We start from the raw sequence: 23126 nt of genomic DNA on the forward strand, positions 1-23126 counted from the left end.
ATATTAATTTTCTTTCAGCCGGCAACATTGTTATGGCAAGCGATTGACAGCTGACGGCAAGTAAGAGAGAAAAATGCACGGTCAAAGGGGAAATAACTCTGCTGTCTTGGCCGTTACCATAACAATCAGAAAACTAAACAAAATAGACGATCAATAAAAGACGGCTGCTTGGTTTGTTGCAGCTGGGAACTTACTAACTACGACCGTTCCCAACCTGGGGTCCTGGCGCTATATAACACTTTGTTATGTGTCGTTATTTTCCGGAGTTATTTATATTTTTATTTTATGTATGTGAGGATGTGATTTGGTGACACCCTTCTGTTCATCGCCTATCTCGTTAAATTTAACTTTAACGATCCTGCAAATACTCCATTACTTTCGACTTCTAGAGATTCCTGCACCTGCAACCTCGGTCCTGAAAACTGATAGATCTCGATGATGAATTGGTGAACATCGACTCACATCCTTACAAGTTAGTGACTACCCAAGTTAGCACTACGAGTTTGTTAATTAATATGTTTCAGTTTCATAAACTGTTTTGGAAATGCTCCTTTTTCTTTTCTTTTTTTTTTTTAAAGTAAATGAGAGTTATCTCTCTTCTCCTCTAAAATCTCTTCTAAAATAGAAACGCCCGAAATGTGTTATAAAAACATGGTGGTGACAGATATAGAAATAATTGTATACTTTCCGATTCAGACAGATATGAAATCTTTATTAGTAATACATAAGATAAGACGATTAGTAATAGAAATAGAAATAGAGATTCAGTTTCAGACAGACAGACAGACAGATACGAAATCTCCACAGATTATTATCATAATATCTACCATCAAATATAAAAAGAAAATGTGGCGCTTCTACACTACTGGGACGAAATTTCGGAAATCATAAAACTGAATTTCACATGAAACAATGGTATCTACGTATTCCTCGTATTTTTAAGATGATTATATCCAAAAATTACGAAAATCGATAAGGTAGAAAATAGAAATAGAATTTGATGAAAACGATCGTAAAACATAGGATGATTCAAAAGGGAGGTAATTTTCCGTTTTGATTTAAAACAAGATGGCGGAAATTTTCACCTGCTAACATGATTAAGGTTGTTTTGTTTAATAATTCAGTATATTTGTGTAATTTCGACTTCATAATTTGGAAGCTACCATTGTAACTTATTAGAGTTCACACACACACACACACACACACACACACACACACACACACACACACACACACACACACACAAAATCAGTTGAAACTATTTTTTTTATCTGAAAACTCTATCGACTACAAAATCTCGTCCCAATTCTGTAAAAGTGCCAAAAATGTAAATTTTAGTTATGTACATACGGAAAACTTATTTACAATTCATACAATATTGTTTGAGCTCTTTTAGATATTTTTTCTTTAAATACAAATTTAAAAAATTGAGTAATTTTAAATTAAAGGAAAAAAAACAACAAAAAGCAAATGCACAAAATGAAATAAAACTTTTATGAAGAAATATTTTGAACAAAGAATTTTTATATTTACACCAGACAGTTTGTATTATTTCGTACAACTTTCAGCAAACACGTTCTCGAAAAAGTTTAGATTTTTAAATATCAAGTCATTACAAATTTGTATTAGATGGATTATTCGGACTACTATCTTCTTGGTTCTTATTTTCACATTTCGGCGTAAATATATCAAGGACGTAAGTTGTCGCCCTTGAAAAAAAAACATTAGCTGAAATTAGGGCTCTTGCATGTTCTAGGAGGCGCTTCTTTTCTTTGTTAATAAAACATTAGTAACAAGTTGCGGTTTTTGTCCAAAAATCCCCCTATATTCAAAAGCAAAATAAAGAAAAATCTGTATTATGTAACGGACTCATGACAAAGACAAAAATATATTCCCCAAATCAAATAGTGTAATTTCTTATAAAGAAAATCATTTAAAAATGATTAATGGGAATTCGTAGGTATTACAACGTAAATAGCGCAAGTTTGAATTATCTCTACTTTTATCGCAAGATTATTTTCAAAATGGCGTGCAAGTCACTCGCGCCTTGAATACTCATAAAATTTGATTTTCTTATTTAAGAATAAAACTACTGGATCAATTTATGTGATTTTTGAAATATGAGATTTTCGTTTCGTCAGGGGAACATAAATTATACAGACTTTTCTTAATATAGGGGGGAATTCTGGGCAGCATGGACACATGCCCACGTTGCTTTGTCTTAGCATTAAACCCTGTGGATGTGTTTCAATGACATGCAGAGAACTTTTTCAAGGCAGATGTTCAAGTGAAATAAACGGTATCTCAGTGGGGCGCAGGCCTATAATATATTCCTCTGAAAAGGGCACTTTAAAAACAGAAGTAAAAGGGGCAAGTGTTTGGGTACCCTTAACAACCCCCTTCTGCACGTTCCTGATGTTTGTCATAACGGTATCCTCCTTCTTCAAGTGCATCTTTTTGGACTTGATAATCCTTATGCTGAACATGGGGAATCATACTGAATTTCGAACTTTAACCCTTTATTTAATCAACAGAATCATATTGTCCTCGTTCCGTCAGCCAGAACAAGCTTGAAGTGTTAATTATTTATTATGTTACTTTCAATTATTACTGCCGATAGTAAGGGTCAAATCTTCAACCTTCAGAAGACTGTTACTTAGATTGTTAATAAACGCCTTTACCCGTTGCGTCACCGGTCCAAATAACACAAATGATACAAATTTTTTTTCATCTCAAAAGTCTTTATAAATTGTTCTCAAATCCCATTTTGTCTGTTGTATTTGCTGTTGTTGAATTCGTGCTATTCAGAAAAGAAGTGGCAATCGTTATGTTTTTGGTATCCTTAAAATAAGATAATTCTATTGGTGATTTGGTGACTTTGTAATGGAACTCTGATGCTGATTTCTTTTTTCTTTCTGAGACGGAGATGTGGTGATGTATTGTCTGTGTTCTTGCAGTGGCGTTAGAACGGTTTTCTTTGTTGGAATCTTTAGACTGCTTGGTCGGCCTTCGTAATGACACTTTTTTGTCATGTGTTTTCGCATCAGCATTGTCTTTCGGAGCATCTCTTTCTTTCCCCAATTTTTTCTGACCTCTTTTAATCATGTTTAATTTTGATTCCGCTTTCTCTTCTAATTTTATAACTTCCTTTTCCTTATTAGATTTTGGCGATTTGTCACCGTCCGAACCCCCTTCTTCATCTTTCTGAACTTCCTCTTTACTTGTTTCTTTTACCGAAGTAGAATTATTTTCAAACATTGATTTCACCAAAAATTCCAGTTCTGATGTTCTGTTAACATCGGTCTGATTATCATCTTCCCTCGTCAGATTCAACAGTTGTTGAGCATCAACAGAGTCCCCTTTAGAGCTGGATGTCTGACTTTGGTTCCGTCTCTTCTTTCCAGCATTCAACCGTTTTTTATGCCTTTTACGAGACGCAGCCTGTTCTACTTCTTCTGCTGTAGAATTCGTCGGCTCACGTCTTTCCGCTGCAGAAGCTGATTTTCTCGATGAAGGTGAAACGGCCACACAGCTCCTACGGTCAAAGCTAGGTTCTGTTCCCCCTGGGCAGATATCACAGCGGGTATCATCGGGAAGATAATGGCCAGGTGGACAAAGGACACATACCCAGCAGCAGCTATCTTTATACCTAGATGCTTTCATCTCCCCAGGTTCACATGGAAGACTGCAAAAAGATGGCGGAAAACTTGCTTCTCGGACACGAAATTTGACCAAAGCCAAGGTAGACTGAAAAAAAGAAAACAGAAACAAAAACAAACATGTAAGATTAGATGCACATAAAAAAACAACTTTAAGTAAAATAAAGAAAACAATGAATCAGTTAAAAGCTTAAATAAAAGGATAAATTCACAGAATTTGCCTTTAAAAAAAAAGTCAATCTGGCAACTCTGGACAAGAACATGAAAGCGGCCTCCTTTTAATGTAGCCTTGTTTTCAAATATCATTATAATATGTGATCATTGTTGTAATGGCACAGTTCGACATGCAACAGTTCTTCACCAAAGCGAAACGTTATGTAAAAAAGGGAACATTCGAAAGAAATAGGGCAAAGAAAAAGAAGACCAAGAGGTACCGGACTGAACAAATAAATTTAAGATTGTCTGTTACAATATGATTTTATTATTTATTATGTTAAACTTAAAATGAATCAGTTAAAAGCTATCAATATTAAACTTTAAATATTAAATTAGATGCAGGGAGCTAACTATTATGATATCTATTTGATGTACAGTTAGGGGTTGATAGGGACTAGTATACAATGCAACGAATAAGCAGAAATTTAACCCTATTCAACCATCAGTTTGACATAAGGCACTCATTCTAAGTCAACAGGTTATAACTTATGCCTGTTTTTAACGTGCTAAAAAGCCTAGTGTTTATATATTGCTAAATTGTACTCTGACTTTCTTAATAGCATATACATCTTTATGAATGTCTGCTGGCTGTGATGTATCTAATCTAGTTCCTGTACATTTCTTTGTTGAAAAGTTATGGTCTCATTTCGGAGATAAACTACCCCTATAATCATATGCAGGTTGAGATGATAAAATTGTTGCCCTAGAAAAGACGACATGATTCCATTTCCGTTTGATGAAAATTGATTTTCTTTTTTTGTTGCAGACCATCTACTAGTTGGTCAGTTGTGTACAAATCCAAAGAACAATAGGTAACCTTCTATCATGTCTGAAAGTGACACAACGTTCAACGAGCGAGATCGGAGATGTGCCGCTGTACAACTCATGCTCTCTACTGATCCAAGTTATGACAACAGGACCATTGCCAGCACCCTCAAAATGCAAATCCGGACGATTGAACAGCTCAACAAAGTTTCTGGCTATGGTTATAGTCTTTGGTGTGGTTGCAAGTAAAGGGCCACATCATGCCACTTCACATCTTCGAAGTCGGCTTGAAAGTCAACATCAAAGTGTACCTGGATATGCTGAAGAGTGTGATGATTCTCTGGTGCAATCAGGTGGCTGCTGACAGACCCTGGGTGTGGCAGCAGAATTCAGTACTGACCCACAAGTGTAAGGAGACCCAGGCTTGGCTTCTCTCATTGCCCCACCCCCTTCTTTGACCTGATTCTGTTGGAATACTTCGTTTGGTCATATGTCAAGAACATCACCAACATGACCTCCCACAACACCAAAAACCAGCCTGATTGCCGCCATCTGCCTAGTATTCGCCAAGCTCCTGCTAGTGTTTGTGGAAAAGGTATGCTCCCAGTTCCGGACTTGTATCAAGGCGATGATTGAGGCTGAAAGCGGCTACATTAAATGGATGTCAGCTCTACTACATAATCAAGTTACCTGAATTGAGTTTTGAAAGTTTTAAAAGAAAGCTGTAGTGTTGTTTTCTTTAGGACGACAAATTTATCGTTTCACCTTGTATATACTGAAACTATATTACTCAGGGTACTTGGATAAGTATATTTCATTCTGATCAAAGAGAGTATAACATTATTTTGAGATATTCATTTGACATCCATAAAAAAGAAACTGCAACGTTTTACTTTGACAATTATAGAAATTAAAAAAAAATAAGGATAGATATGGTGATATAGGGTTCAAAGCTAAGAACAGCAGTATGCAAAGGCCAAATTTGTGGAATTTGGCTTTAAAAAGGCCAATATTGAAACCCTGGACAAGAATATGAGAGTGATTTCCTTTTAATGTATCCTCGTTTTTGAATGTCATTATAATAATGTATGGTCATTGTTGTAATGGCGTGAGAAAAGAACTCCTATTAATTTCGAGGTGCAGAGATCCTTCACTGAAAAAAGAAGCCAGCAAAACGTTATGTAAAAAAAGGGACCATTCAAAAGAAATAGTATAATAATAAGAAGCATATTGTCTGTCAAGAGTTGTTGGATTGAAGCAGTAAATTAAAAATTATCTCTTACAATGCGATTTTATTATTTGTATTGAACTATGTAGCACAATATTAATTTCTGAGTATTTATTAGTACTTATTAATTTATCTAATTTGGGTCAGTTTTATATTTAAAATACAATGGACACTATTTTCATAGAAATATTAATAAACTCATATTTGCTGCTTGTTATTGGTTCTTCTGGCAAAAAAAAAAATGTTTTTTTGTGCTATCCAGAAAAATATCATTTTTATCAAAACATATTTGTTGATTAAATATATTTCTCATTCCGTGGAATTTCTACAGATTCTAATGCTAGAATTAGAATATTAAAATAACGGAAGATCTCCAAAAATACAAATTGAAAATTTGAACACAGACCTCTGCAGTCACACTCAAGTTTCTTTCCCTGTAGAGCATAGGCTCTACGTTGGGAAGCACTAATTTACATAATATTGGCCCAGATGTTATTTTAATAGAAATGTTAATAAACTCATATTTGTTTTTCTGTGCAGCAAAAAAAAAAAAAAACTTGGAAAAATCAACTGTAAAAGTGATATTCTCCTGAAGGTTCAAGGTTCAAGGTTCAATCTTTAGTGTGGGCAACCGAAAAAATACAATTGCGAATTACTTAGGACCTCTATTCAGTCATGGCTGACAGAACAAGAGCATGCTACTCCCGTGAAGTAAATAAGAGGTTCTGCTCGAAATTCTGTCCAAATTCTCGAGTTTGACAAAAACATTCCAAAGTTCGACAAGATACACCTGAAGAAGATCGGAGGTTACATCGACCGAAACGTTGTGAAAATCATACTTAAGATGAGAACAATATGAATAACCAATCCTCATTTCAAAAATTCAAAAACGTCAAAAAAAAAGAAAAAAAAAAGAAAATTAATTTTTGCGCTATCTAGAAAAATATCAGCTTTATTATATTTATTTATTATTTTTAAAACAGTAATCTACGTACACGTGTGTTTCGAGGTCGTTACCTCTCGTCAGCGTAGTTCAACTGTTTCTAGGGATCGAACCTCAGGCCATGTTTACCACAGTCCGGTGCCTTAACCGTTAGGCCACAAACCCTAGATTAATTTTTTACTGTTTATTTTTATCACTTATAAATTTAGATTTGTTATTGTTGCTTTTTTCAAGCGATACATACGGTTAATATTGGCTCCGCCTCGAAGCTCATTTTTTTATTTACTTAGAAAGTCGCCCTTTTTAATTTGTTCGGACGCATATAACATTTTTATTTATTTATTATTTTTAAAACGGTAATCTACGTACACGCGTGTTTCGAGGTCGTTACCTCTCGTTATTTATTATATCATATTTGTTGATTCAATGTATTTCTAATTCCATGGAATTTTCACGGGTTTTAATAGTACTTATTAGACAAGCTAATAAACTGGAGACATATATATATCTTTCTTATCCAAAATTGTACAGTTTTCTAAATCATCTAGTTACATAATTAAAATAAACTATAATGGTTAACAGAGGTTAAATAAATTAATTTATATTCAAATCAGCCAATTAGAACATTAATTACTGAACCTATTAATTTAATACTTATTATTAATCAACACTAATTAAAACAGAGACACGGTTGTCAAATTTCGCATAATCAACAATTAGAGACCCACACAAGCATTTTTTTTAAACCAGCTTCTGTAAAACAATATTGTAAATATTACAGACATAGAGATAGTCGTCAAAGTTCATTTCACAAAGAATTACAAACTAGATGTATCAATTACATGCATTAAAGAGCAATCCACACAAACATAACACAATTAATTTAAAAATTATAATTTTATATCACATGTTGAAGTACTCAAAAAAGCTAACATGGACAGCATAGAAGCTGTACTCGCCACCACACAACTGTGATGGATTGGAACTGAACATGTAGCGAGAATGGAAAACAATCGCATCCCAAAAACTCCTACTGTATGAAGAATTGGAGATACGATACAGAAAGATTGGTGGACAGAAACTCTGCTACAAGGATGTGATAAAGCGCCACATAAAAGCAATAAATGTGAACACAAAAAATTGGAAAGAATTAGCAGTAGACTGAAGTTGCTGGCGCAGTAGTCTTCACAAAGGAAAGGCAGAAACAGAGGCAAAAATAAAGGCCAGGTTTGAACAAAAACATTACCAAAGGCAACAACTACTCATGCATTACTTGTGGGGAAACTTTCCACACTGAGTGTGGAATGCTACAACACCATAGGATAAAGCACCAAAACCCTGACTAGTTATCTTCAGTTATGAAGGACTGCCTGATCATGATGAGCTAATAGGCCAGGAGACTGAAGTTCAATCTTCGGTCAAATCATATTAAAGACTTTAAAATAGTACTTGATGTCCCCTTCCCAAACAAGAGAGGATCACGAGTAACTGAAGTAATCCTGAGAATGGAGTAATGCTTTCCCCTACACCTGAGTGCGGCAACTAATGAAAATAGAGCCTTCGGGTTGCCCTTGACTATAATCGGTCATTTATCTTACATATATACATGTGTTTATGCGTGTATATAACAGGTGTATATAGTTCGCTTGAATCATTGCTTAATCTGTATAGAAAAGTAACTTATAGAAGGTAATTCAATGCAAGGTGGTAATGGATAAAAACGATATGAAGAAAATTTAAGATGTATAACGGTGGAATGAGTTTTGAAGTTTCCATCTTTAAACATAGTTTTCAAATTTTTTATATTACAATCTTAACTGTCGTCAGTGAAATTCGATGGAGGTTTTCTATAACAAAATATTTCAGGAAAATACAGGGTGACCCAAAAATAAACAGAAGACATTCAATTGTTTTTCTGAGCATTTTACAGTCAACGGAGAAAAAAAAGGCCAAAGGCCCTAGTGTTTTGATGTGATGTTTTGAATATAATAAACTAGTTATGATCAAAGTTTCATTTCATTCGGACAAAACACTAAGAAACGGGGCCTAATTAGAGTTGGGGCCCGTTTTTTTTGGGTCACCCTGTATTTCCCTTCCTCGGATGTGTGTTCAAACGTGCACTGGAGTTTCTTATTTACACATCTTTTTGTGTATATTTAAAAAAAAATATTCTTGAATAGATGCCTCTTCTACTGTAATATATAGCCTGTCAATATTATCACTTACGTCAGATTGTCAAATATTTGACTAGCAATCTATTATAATTATCATACGAACATGATACATTCATATTTTAAAGCAGTATGGCTCGTGTCCCTTTCTTCAAAGTATGCGGCGTGACACACTGCAAACTGTTAATAAATTCAATACGATGATTGATGGTTTCATCTCCATCTGTAACCACATAAATTGATTTGAATGTTTTTTTCCCCCATCACCTGTAAGAGGAGTCGTTCATTAGCAGTTTAATTGGTTATTGTGACAGTTGTGGTTCACGTTGGGAGAAATATTAGCTGAATTAAAGTGTAGCATACGTCGATGAGATAAACATACGATTATATTAGATAATTTTATTTCTATTCAAATCCTATATTTACATTGTATCAAAAAAAAAAAAGACACAATAAACAAACAAATAAATACAAACAAAAAAAAAACGATTTGATTTGGAAATCTCAAGTAGGACAACCCCCCAGTGTGCTTGAGGTATTGTGTTGAATAAGAACTTTATCTTTTTTTTTTTTTTATTACATTTCACTCCAAACAAGGCAAATTGCCACTTTGGTGTAGAGGGCTGCTATCAGGGGCAACAACTAATGGGGGTACTATGTAGGGATTTGGGCAGCAAGATGTCGGTTCACGTTACACTTGAACTTCTGCACGTCAGTACTGTTGGGGAAGCAAGGACCTGGAATGGAATTCCAGAGTCTAGCGGTTCTGGGGAATAAATTATTGGAGTAAAAAGATCTTTTACATCTAGGGATCTCTACAGTGTGGGGGTGGGATTTAGAAGCCTGTCGAGTTTGACGAGGGTGCTCACGTCGTGGGGGCACAAGTGATTGCAGTTTGTCAGAGCATTCATCACTAAAATACTTGTAGAAAAGGCAGAGGAATCAAGCATAGACTAGCAAAGGTACAGTGACGAGAATGACCATAGAAACCCCCTCCCCAATATTTGAGTGTCCTTGTGCCTAATTTTTTGTTTTTCTTTGGGTGCTTTGTATACATTATTTAAAATAAAAAATATATAACTCAAAGTGTAGTATTTATTTCATTTATATATATATATATATATATATATATATATATATATAAAACCGATTTGATTTGTGAATCCTGGTGTGTTTGTGGTATTCTGATGACTGTGAACTCTAACTAGGAGTAGCGTAGACAATTCAAAGGTCCAGTGATAAGCATGACCATAGACTCCTCCTCCCTACTTTTTTATTGATTGGCCTTGTGCCTAATTTTGTTTTGTTTTGTTAAACTTTTTGTTTTGCGAAATAAAATATATAAATCAAAGTGTACTACCTGTTTTGTCCTTAGTCAGAGGATAAGAAATCCTTCTTGACTGAGGCATTTTAAATTTTTGTCCCATTCAGAGTGCAACTACATGAGCTCCAATCTATGGTTCCCTCCCATCTCTTGCTAAACTTTCACAAAGAAAAAATACTCGTCTAGCTGAAACCACTATCAATAGTTTCCAACACTCCCTGTCTGTGCCTAAACCTAAATGTGGATTCCATGAAAAAAGCTTCTTTCCTAGAACTGCCCGCCTGTGGAACTCTGTTATGCTGGCCTGCTTTCCGTCTGACTACAGTATGGTCGTCTTCAAGTCCAATGTAAACAAGTTCTTATTGAACCGTCTATTTAAGTATTCAAATTATACCAAATTTTCACTACTAACGATTACCGTGCTGTCTAAATTACTATCATTCACCAAAATACCGCATTCATACTTGACATATGCAATGAGGAGTTTGTGCAATAAAAATTTCATATATAAAAATGATGAAATATTTACAATGCTGAAAAATTTTTTTACGTTAGTTTTTCTGGAAATGTGGCAGATATGCAGATTTGCCAGCCGTAAAAAATTTTTATTATATCATCCCTATTTAAGTTAAAACATATTTATCAAAGTATTCTTATATATATCTTTATCAAAAACACTTGTAAACGTTTTTTTTTTAAATTTTTAAATTTTTTATTTCCATACTTTGTGGACCAGACGCGAACGCAGACCCCCACAATTTTAATGAACCACCGTTCTGCCAGATCAAACATACCCATTCCTGTGTCTCGATACATCTTCTATCATTATATGTAATCAGTTTTTTAAAATAGTCAACCATATAGGAGCTTATTCGTAACCACACACACACACACACACACACACACAGCTTTATATATATGTATATATATATATATATATATATATATATATATATATATAAAATGGGTTAAGAAATTCCAACGAAAGAAAGATGTATATTTAAATAAGGGGGTAGTCACCAACAATGTTTATTTTTTAACATTATTTTATTATTCCGTGTCTTGGTTTTTCATTGAGAATTATGTTTGGATCATTGTAATAATGTTTTTAAATCATTGAAATCGTTTTTACGCGTTTCAGACGTTCGGCTGTAGTCACTCTCGTGTTGTGTTTCTCTCTCTCTCTCTCACTCTCTCTTTCTGCTTGTGTTTTTTCCCTTTTCCTTTAGGGTAGGGTGTGTGTGTGTGTGTGTGTGTTTTCTTTTATTGGTTTGAGAATGTGTGTACTGTTTTATAGTATTATGAGATTATTTGCTTCCCTAGGAAGGTGACTGTGATACAAGGTCGTTACTAATGTGTATGTGTGAGGAGGGGGGACCAGCTCTTCTGAAATAAGGGTAGGAGACAGGGGTGCTTTCATTCTATTTTGATATTTATTTTTTGGATTCTTGGATTTTAGTATGCAGTGGAAACAGCTTCAAAATAATGCCAATCTTCCAAACAGACAATTATTTTTATTTACTTACACAGGAAAAAAATTTCATCACCAGATTCACTCCTGAACTGAACAGAGCTTAATATCAACACACAAAAACATGAAATGCAAGGCACACTCGCATGCACATCCATATACATATGCATATACACACCCACACATAAATCACAACCGACACATTAAAACACACATGCGCGCATACAACCACACACAGACATAACACCCCTATCTCTAATACAACACACTGAACAATACCAACCCTACTTAACCTCGAAACCAACAACACTAGGAAACACCTAGAACCATAGTATAATATCTGTTCCAACACTTCGCTCCCTCCTCAGTCAGTGGAAGAGAACCCCCTCATGACTGAGACAACTATCATCCCTTCTATCATCCCCCTCCCATACCTATACCCCCTCCAATTGCCCCCTCCCTCTGGGGAACAAAATCTTCCCCACACTAGGAACCGATCCTGGGTCTGGCCATACCCACATGGGGAGACAAATAAATAGAAACATGAAAAAAATCCCCTATACATATTTTTAAATACACCCCTCTATCTAAACAAACATAATATAAAGAATACCCGAAAAGACTGAAAGCACAATACTAAAATCCAAGAATCCAAAAAATAAATATCAAAATAGAATGAAAGCACCCCTACCCTTATTTCAGAAGAGTTGGTCCCCCCCTCCTCACATACACATTAGTAACGACCTTGTATCACAGTCACCTTCCTAGGGAAGCAAATAATCTCATAATACTATAAAACAGTACACACATTCTCAAACCAATAAAAGAAAACACACACACACACACACACACCCTACCCTAAAGGAAAAGGGAAAAAACAAAAGCAGAAAGAGAGAGAGAGAGAGAGAGAGAGAGAGAGAGAGAGAGAGAGAGAGAGAGAAACACAACACGAGAGAGACTACAGCCGAGGTCAGCTGGCCTCCACAAGCCCAATAAAAGAGTAATAAAAATTGAACATGCCAATGAATAATAGACACTTTCACGCCTCCACCCCTTGGAAACACTTCAAATGAACTACGAAAATGCCATTTTTACATCTTCAACACATTTAGAAATAATTTCTGACTAGAACGCTTCACAGAACGTCTGAAACGCGTAAAAACGATTTCAATGATTTAAAAACATTGTTACAATGATCCAAACATAATTCTCAATGAAAAACCAAGACACGGAATAATAAAATAATGTTAAAATTACACATTGTTGGTGACTACCCCCTTATTTTATATATATATATATATATATATATATATATATATATATATATATATATATATATATATATATATATATAATATAAAGTTGAACGTCTGTGTGTGTGTCTGGTCACGAATAGGCTCCTATATGGTTGGCTATTATAGAAAACTGACCACATATAATGATAGAAGATGTATCGAGACACAGGAATAGGTATGTTTGATCTGGCATAATGATTATTCATTAAAATTGTGGGGTCTGCATACACGCCTTGTCCACAAAGTATAAAAATAAAAAATAAAAAATTAAAAAAAAAAACGTTTACAAGTGTTTTTTATATAGATGTACACAATAATACTTTGATAATTATGTTTCAACTTAAATAGGGATGGTATAATAAAATTGTGGGGTTTGCATTCGCGCCTGGCCTCCATAGAATGGAAATAGGCACAAACTTTAATAAAGACTTTTCATATCTATCTGCATAAGTATACTTTCATAATTATGTTTCAGTTTGAAGAAATATGGTATAATAAAATTATGGGGTGTTCATTCGCGCCTGACCTCCATAGAATGGAAATATGTCACAAAGTTTAACAAGGTTTTTTTAATATAGATCCACAGAATATTGTGATAAGTGTTTTAGTGTGAACAGGTATGGTATAATAAATTTATCTATTTTATTTTTACTTTCATCCTATTTTGCTTTGGTTTTGATACCCCCAAATTCGAAGCTATCTCTTTACAACCCTTCCTTTTCATAACCTATCATACTTTCATAAATCAGAGTCCATTTTCTGTAGGCTGTTTTTTAACCCAGTCAACGACGGGTACCTTTGTTAGTGTATATATATATATATATATATATATATATATATATATATATATATATATATATATATATATATATATATATATATAGTAATAAGTACAGATTTCTAGTGATAAGTAATAAAATTGTACGTCGAAAAACGAAAATAGGTTTAAGGCTCCCCAAAATTTATACTAGAATTATCCTAAGGTGTAATAAAGTACTAGGTAAAAGTTAGTTGTGAATGACACTCTTCTGTGGGTTGCAAGTTCCATCTTCAGTACAGGCACTATGAAGAATACTATTGCAAATTACTTAAGACTTCTACATGTTCATGGTTGATGGAATGAGTGCATGTTATTCCATAGATTAAATAAAGAATTCCATTCAAAGTTCCGTGCAGATTCTAGATGAAAAATAGACATGATACGGATGAAGAAGGTTGGAAGTTATATTGGTTGAAACGGCGTGTGAATAACATTCAAGATGAGAACAGCAATACAAATAATATAAAAACCACAACTTCTTTTGAAAATTTTAAAGGGTAACCTGTATCTGTGACGAATCAAGCAATCTGTTGTCTAATTCGGGACAAGAGTGGAGCATTATCAAAACAAAAATAAGAGTTAAAAATAAAAGAAACAGAATAGACGAAATACTCCTGTTTGTATTAAGCTTAAAATGTTATTGATTGATCAGCAAATTAAATCATTTACATATCCAGACACGGTTCACTTTGTTGAATCAGATGTATGTCTATAATCGCTTGTTTGAGATAGACAGTGTCACCTTTCCACCGCAGACACAGCATACAAATCGGCAGCATTTCAATTGATGTGTGCAGCCATTATAGGGTATCTCTGATAGCATTCCATTCAGCCATTCATACCTTGTCGTTTTGAGCAATGGCTCATCAACTTGGGGTCGAGAGTTTAGAGTGATGTCAGAGTGATTATCACAGCATGATCAGCATTCCCGAGTGGGCAATGGACATTGTTACACCATCCTCAGGAACTGTTGTCAGAAATATGTCCAGAAGTGAGGCTTGCTGGTCCTGACGATTTAGGAGACAGGTCAGGAATGTTACCGTCTGTGTCAAGGAATGGGATATAGAAAAGTTATTATTTCTGATATTCATAAAAGATCTTCCTGATAAAATTGTCTCTTAGATGGGCATATTTGCCGACACCATGCTCTATAACAGACATGAGGGGAAAACGAATGAACACATATCCAAGGCAATGACAGAAACCCTAGAGGAAGACCTCCAGTCTGTAGTGGAATGGGGACAAAAATGGATGGTAACGTTCAATGCTACCAACACTAAGTTTCCTATATTAAGAAGTATATATATATATATATATATATATATATATATATATATATATATATATATATATATACTATTCATTTGCTTTTACATAAGCAGTAATATGCTGCTACACAGTCATGAGCATGTTTTGGTAAAAAAATGCGAGGCTTGCTGTTTGTTTATAAATAAGCAGTTTGAGCACTATAAAAGTGGTGGACGAATGTTTGTTTATAATAGACATTTGACAAGGTTATTTGCGGGTACCGCTCCAGTGGGTCGATCAGTAAAACTGCTGATTATCAACGTGATGGTTCTAAGTTCAATCCTCGACTTGGGAGAGGTGCTAGTCTAGTGGCACTGATGAGTTATAATACAACGAATACAAATGACTACAAATATATATATATATATATCATGTGAAAACCTTTGAATTTGAACTCGTCTAAAATTTTCTATTGATTTATGAACTTTAAAACATCCTATCTCAAGGGATGTAAATCCGCCTACCTGAACACCCAATGTGTAAGAAATGTAACTTCATATATCAAAAAAAATATAGATGGAAAAAATCGGTAGAATTTTTTATATTGAAAAAATGAATACATAGATATTACCAACAATTGTTTACGATTATGCAATTTCTTCTTTTTCTCCTTCTTTATTAATATTATTATTGTTTGTACTCAATAGGAGTTCTCACACAGGTCATTATCGGAGGTTAATCACTGATAATGATTAGTAGTCTTCCCTGGAGTTTGGGTGACAACAAGACTTCCCAAATTTCCAATGTTCCCTGCTTCTTTTGATAAACTTTGTAAATGACTTTTCATTATTGCCATAAACGTTTTACTATTCATTTCTTGCTGACAATGACCATTGGCCCTCACCGGAATCTGAGTGTCAATAAGTTTTCCCAAGATCCCAATACTCTTCAATCTCATTCAGTAGAGGTCTGGTTAGTATTCACACTCCTTTCGATAATCTTTCCAAGTAATTTTATGTTATCGCAGCAACAATTTACCATCGATTCTGCATTAGCAATGCCCATTAGTCTTCTAAGACTCCTCCTGGTTTCAATACTCTCTATGTCTATCTAATAAAGGTGTGAATGGTCTTCTCTGTCCCTGGTCTTTCCATTTTTTTTTTACTCTCCTTGATAATTATTTTTTATGGTATCAGCTGTGACTGTTGACATTACATGTGTGTGTGTGTGTGTGTGTGTGTGTGTGTGTGTGTGTGTGTGTGTGTGTGTGTGTGTGTTTTGTTGTAGGAGGGTGAGGTTAGGGTTTTTTTTTTTTTTTTTTTGTTATTGTAGAAGGATGCCAGATTAAGGGATTTCTGCCAGTTTCAGTACCCTTGGACTCATGCCATGTACCCTCTATATTTTTTCCTTCTATTTGTATTTCAACTTACCTCTACTTTGTTGGTTCCTGCTATTATTATTGTTATTATTGTACTCACTAGGAGTTCTCACACAGGTCATTATCAGTGAGTGCTCACTGACACTAATAAGTGGCATCCACCTGAGTTCAAAGTGACAATAAGTCTCTTCAGATTCCTAGCCCTCTCCACTTCTTTCAATAACCTTTTCAAATAATCTTGCATTATCACAACAGCTATTTATCATTGATTTTCCCTGAGTAATGACCGTTGATCTTTCTTTGGAATTTAAGTGACAATAAGCCCCTGCAAGATTTATCCCTTATATCTATATTATCTTATTATCTTGCCCCTGCAAGATTCCAATACTCTCATACATTTCTAGTGGAGGGTTGGTTGGTGCTCTTCTTTCCTCTTTGACACTTTGTGACTATTTTGTGCAGTATCAGCCGAGGTTCTGCACCACCGCTTTCCTCTCTAAGCATGGAGTTAGTTTATGGATTTTCTAGCAGTTTTACTTCCTTTGCGCTCATGTGATTTTTTCCTCAACTTTTATTTACATGTAACTAATAAACGTTTGTTGATTATATAGGTTGGTTTCCGCATTCAAGGATTTTTCTATAATATTTCAGTTGCTTTTATCATTGAAAATTATTATTATTATTATTATTATTATTATTATTATTATTATTATTATTATTATTAATAATTATACAATGCATTGGGGCGTTTTATCTGATTTTTATGAAAAAATAATTAAAAAATTAAATGTAAATTCAAAGAATTGATCATTATTATTTAAATCAATAATTTCAATGAAAATAAAATTTATAAAAATTCCAACCAGAAAGCAAACTCATAAAGTGCATAAAAATGAGTGTATGAATAGCAGGGAACTAACATTTTTAAAATGGTGTTTTGATATTCCAAGATTAACCCATTGCCAAACTCCTGGTTCTGTTTGCTGGTAATTTAGAAGACGGTGAAAGGATTTTGGTTCGCGTTGAGAATGGAACTCAAATTCTTGACCGCTCAAAGCTGAAATCAAAGAATAATAAAAAGAATAGAAATTAATTCACAGAAAACTTAGGGCAAACTTTAGGACATTTTGATGAATACAAATTCAAGTTAAAAATAATTAAATCACCTTTAAGTATGATAATGAATTATTTTTGGCCATTTCTCAAAATAAAATACATGCACCATATCTAATATTTTAATTGCAGAAATTCCTCTCTGGACCAAAGTATACTAGGTTTGCTCCAACAGATGCCACATACAAATTTATTATGTTTAGACTATTATCCACTATATTATGTAACTTTAAAATACCCTAAATACTACTACATATTAACACATCGAAAGATGTCCATAAGTTAAGACGGATTTTATTTTTACATTACATCTAGCTGCCGTGCTAGATCTTCTGTGTTTACATACACTGTACATACTGTTTGCCGACACATCGTCCCATATTGGTAACCATTATTTCTTCTTCCTTTTTTTAAAAGCTAGATAAAACTTTTTGTGTGTGTGTGTGCTTTAGAAGCCTTTAAACCGTTTAAAACATTTGATTTCTTCTTTCTTTTCTAGCATTTATACAAAACTTTCTGTTTTTTAAGGACTGACTAAAATTCCTTCTTCATACGCTAAATAAAAAAAAAACAAAAAAAAAACTGACTACACAATTATTACTGTTGAAAACCGGATTTTGTGTGCTTTGGAAGCTTTTAAACAGTCTAAAACGTTTGATTTTTAAAAGCTTTTTCTTTATACAGTGTAATCAGATTTCAATACACTGACAAAATCGGGGCACATTTGCCGTTTAGTTGTACAAATATCCTTGAACCATGTAATTTCTAGAAGGGGCTCATTTGGTCGACACCGCTATCGCGTTTAATGTAAACAGAAGTTTGTTTATATTTACGTGATTATTGTAAATATAATTATGTGATCCAAATTTAATTAAAATTAACCACGTTGTTTTACAAATAAAAAGAAATAACGCAAGATAAAGTTTTACAATGATTAAATGTGTTTTATTTTATAATTTAAAAGTAAACACATTGCATAATTAAAATAAAATGTTGGTTTAATTTTACAGTAGATATTGTTCTTGAAAAGAAATAATGCAATAAGTTTTACAATGATTAAATATGTTTTATTTTATAATTCAAATTTAAAAACATTGAACAATAAAAATAAAAAGTTTATAGTAGATAAATTTCTGTTTACATTAATCGAGTTACCAGTGTCGACCGAACGAGTCCGTTTTAGTGATTACATAGTTCGAGGATATTTGTACAAGTAAGCGGCAAATCTGCCAAAATTGGTATCGTTTTCTTCCACCCTCAACTGGGGCGCTATTTGCAAAGTGGGGGCAGTTTATGCATTGACATTTTTGCAAAGTCATTTTTTTTTTTTTACACAGTGATCACCACTTATCAAGGCCCGGAAGCCACTCAAGGTTAAGGGTTATTGCAAGTACATTACGTTAGTGTGGAGATTTGATGAAGTGTTTACTTAAGGGGCAGTTCATTAGGAATTTGTTGACATTGGACTTGAAGACATCCAAGTTGTAGTCCGGTGGGAAGCAGGCAGACGGAACAGAGTTCCACAGGCGTGCAGTTCTAAGAAAGAAGCTTTGTTCTGGAATCCGCATTTTGATTTAGGCACAGATATAGAGTGGGGAAAATTTTCACAGTGGATTCAGCTAGACGGGTGTTTTTCGTGAAAGATTGGCGAGGGGGGACCAGAGATTGGAGTTCAGACGAGCACCTGCCATGGAAATAACGATAAAACAAGGATAGGCTCGCAACGTCTCTTCTGTGGGAGAGAGGTTGCAGGGTAGAGAAAAGGGCATCCCCCACTAAGCCACGAAGTCTATTTTGTACTCTGTCAAGGCAGGATAGGCTGTTTTTAGCAGCTCCTGCCCAGATATGGCAACAGTATTCCATCCTTGGACGTCATTCACGTTTCACGATAGTACATTTTAAGGGCGTTATTTCAAAGGCACATAACTTCCTAAGTTCATTGTAGGCCAATCAACTAACGCGTTTCCTATTTTTGCACCTCATTTTCCTCTTAGCATTACACGTTCAAGCTTGCCTACTGCGGCTATTTTTCTTTTGTGCTCGCATGGGTACTCGCTGCTATTTACATTTATTTAACAAGTTTCCATTGCTAACGATTACTACGATATTGTCTCATTTGCTACTGCACACTCTTTAACCCTTATCCTCGAGTAGCCTCTGGCCCTTGATAAGTGGTGACTCTTATGTATAAAAAAATACCGTTTACATGTTTACATGGTAACGTACAGGTGACTGCAGGAATTTAGTTCCTTTTAAGTAATAGAGGATTCGAGAGTATTTTGTCACCTAAACTCTAGTCTTGCCAATAAAAATACCATAGCCTGAACCATATCCTGCCCGCCAGATTAATATGCACGTACCGACTGACACTGCAACCACCAAATTTTGTTGTTCGTTCATAGTATTTGTACGTGGGAATCCTGATAGCAATTATGAAAGTTATATTTCGGGCAAATTTTGTGACAACCCAACCACTATTCACAAAATAGGGTGTCTATTCCAAAAGCCGTTCTAAATGTAGGGAGGTTCCGAAAGCCGTTCTTAACATGAGGAGGTTGAGGTTTGGACAACAACAACAACAACAACAACAACAACAAAAGTCGTACTTTAATTTTTTATACGGGGGGGGGATGCTATCACCGAGCAACGCTGGTTAACAAGTCCTGCTAGTTTTATATATGTGAGAGGAACATCAGCTCTCTAAATAGCTTCTCTAAACCAATTTCCATCACCAAATAACTGATGAAGGTGCTAAAATCGCTCGAAATGCGTCATAAACATTCAAACTCATAATAATAATGGGAAAAATGAAAATATCAAATAATTAACATAATATATATATATATATATATATATATATATATATATATATATATATATATATATACATACATACATATATATATAATTATTTTTTTTACTATAATAATTAAATACCTATAGACACTAGTGTTTCATCCTTTTGGGAATCTTCAGTGCAGGGCGTCACGATTAATACCAGTCGAACAATTCGAACCCCGCATCACGAGACATCTCTGGCTCGATTAGCGAAGACCTAATCCATTCGGCTACCATTAACCATGTGAAATAACGTCGAATTTAAACATTTTAATTTTAAATGTTCATTTACGTCAGTCAGAGAGTGATCTAATCGTTATACGATGATCTATGCACATATATACATATAAATATAAATATATATATATATATATATATATATATATATATATATATATATATATATATATATATATATATATAAACAAGTTCTTCTTTGGAGGTTAGAATTAACCACCCAAGCAAAGATTCTCACTTTCCATTCTTCTGCTTTCGACACCTGGAAAGTGAATAAAAAATAATATAAAACCAGCCATCGTCTTGGAGTGAAATGCATTCGTTTAAACAGTTTCCAGCTTCCCTACAAGAACAGATAAAACCCAGGTGGACCGCAAGATCAAAGACGCAGTTGAAAAGGTATGTCGAATACATGTATGATGCACCACCCCCACCCACACACACCTGCATATGAACATTTAGACGATCACGGAACGAGCTCCAATAGGTCACAAATGTTGGGTTCAGATAGTGAAGAGCCACTAGATAGAGAATAGTGACACATACACGAACTCAAATCCCACAACAATGGTTCCAAATAGCAACCCTTCTACATTCAAGTGAAACTATGCTTTGTCTTGGATGAATAAGAGTAAAAGAAATCATCTATATAATAAATATGAGGTTGGGGGTCAATTAATCAAATATTTTCAATAGGTTTTTAGTCTAAGCTGTGCCACAGAACTCGGCCTCAAGCCAAGATCAAAGTGTAGTATCTGTTCCGACAGATGCTGCAAGCTATGACTAGCAAAGACCAGATGTGGGGGCAACCCCACATGCCTGACCTTTAACCAGCTCCCATTTTCCATCTCTCGGGAGCTGGTCCCCTTTTTCCCTTCCCCCTCCTTTCACTCCTCACATTAAAAATCGGCCTTGTGCCTAATTTGCTCGGTGGGGGAGCAAATAAATACCATCTGTTCTTCAGATGTTGCACTTTAATTTCTTGTTCTCTTTCAGTGGACGAGAAATCATTTTCTTCACGTTAAAAAACCACCTTGGTGTCCAACTCTGTCCTGTGGGGAGGCATTGTAAATAGGAACCCCATTTCAACAAATGTTTCACTATTGTTAATTTTTGGTTTCTTTTTTTTTTTTAAATCGGTATAAGTTCTTTGTAAGGTTTTAAGGAATACTTAAATTATGTTGCTTACATTTGAAGCGCACTTTCTCCAAATGTTGACTTAGTTCTTCACCTGTCACTTCGGTCATTGCATCACACAAACCAGGTTTGCCCCGGCAATAATTCCAGTGGATGTCCTAAAAGAAAACACAAAAAAATGACAAAGCAAAAGCAATAAGAAATGATTCCAGATGTATACTTCTGCCAATGTTAAACCTGTTTTTATACAAGCGCGCGCGCCCGCACACACACACACACACACACACACACACACACACACACACACACACACACACACACACACACACACACACACACACACACACAGGGTGCTTCAAAAGTAATGCTTCCTTTTTTATCCCGCCTGAATAGATCAGAGGGGATTTCAATTTTCATTGTTATGATGACTGAAATTATGCATTCATGACCTGAAAGTTCAGCTCTCTATTGCAGATCTTAACAGTGTAAGACTCTATGAAAGAACCCCCTTGTATGGACATGTGTCAGAAGTAGAGATGCATCCTTGAATTTTTGACAAAATGCATTGAGAATGTCATTGAATTCTTGAGAATGGTGATGACTATGTAGTAAAATAAATTCTGTAGCACAAAAAGCCGCTCGTTTTAATGGTATAACGCATATCTTCATAGCCCTTCAACATTTTTAGTTAAAAAATAGGAAGCTTTACTTTTGGAACGACTCTCGTATATATATATATATATATATATATATATATATATATATATATATATATATATATAGTCTAAAAGAAGCTTTGAGTACTTTAATAAAAAAATAAATAAATTAAAAAATGCAGTTTAAATTCTTAATACTAAGTCCAACATATCATAGACTTATCACTTGCATAAGCTGACTTACCGTTAATTCAAAATTACCAAATGTGATTTAACCATATAACGGTATAAAAAAAAGCAAAAAAAAACAAAACAAAAAATAATAAACCTTAACTTAAATTATTAAGTAGAAAACAGGGATCATCATCCGTTTACCATGTAGCTGTTTCAGAAATTTATATAAAGAGGACAGCTGTTATTGCTCTCCATTGAAAAATACTACTTTCTCAATGACAAAAGGTAGACACAATCCAGTTAGAAAAGAAAAAAAATACGATTAAAAAATGTAAACAAATATTTTTTCTTTTAACATTTTTTCTTTTTATGTTTAACTTGTACTTTTTTGATATGCATCCCTACGTCTAAAAAAACAACAGCAGCAAGGGCCATTTGTCGTTAGAGTAAACA

The 23126-nt window shown here is 34.4% G+C and overlaps 1 protein-coding gene across 1 annotated transcript in view; it reads right to left on the reverse strand.

Moving 5' to 3' along the window:
* Positions 1–1471: 1471 nt before the first annotated feature.
* The window catches only part of LOC145269462 (metabotropic glutamate receptor 7-like), a 202931-nt gene continuing 181276 nt past the window's right edge, over positions 1472–23126 (reverse strand). Inside the window, exons 7-9 of the mRNA XM_080125159.1 lie at positions 21896–22001; positions 17439–17575; positions 1472–3747 (exon numbers count right to left, since the gene is read on the reverse strand). Coding sequence (XP_079981285.1) covers positions 2743–3747; positions 17439–17575; positions 21896–22001 — 1248 coding nt within the window. The 3' untranslated portion in view covers positions 1472–2742. The remainder of the gene's footprint in view (positions 3748–17438; positions 17576–21895; positions 22002–23126) is intronic.

This window comes from Euprymna scolopes, chromosome 4 (genome assembly GCF_053919585.1).
Source record: "Euprymna scolopes isolate OS-2025 chromosome 4, ASM5391958v1, whole genome shotgun sequence".
Lineage (NCBI taxonomy): Eukaryota > Metazoa > Mollusca > Cephalopoda > Sepiida > Sepiolidae > Euprymna > Euprymna scolopes.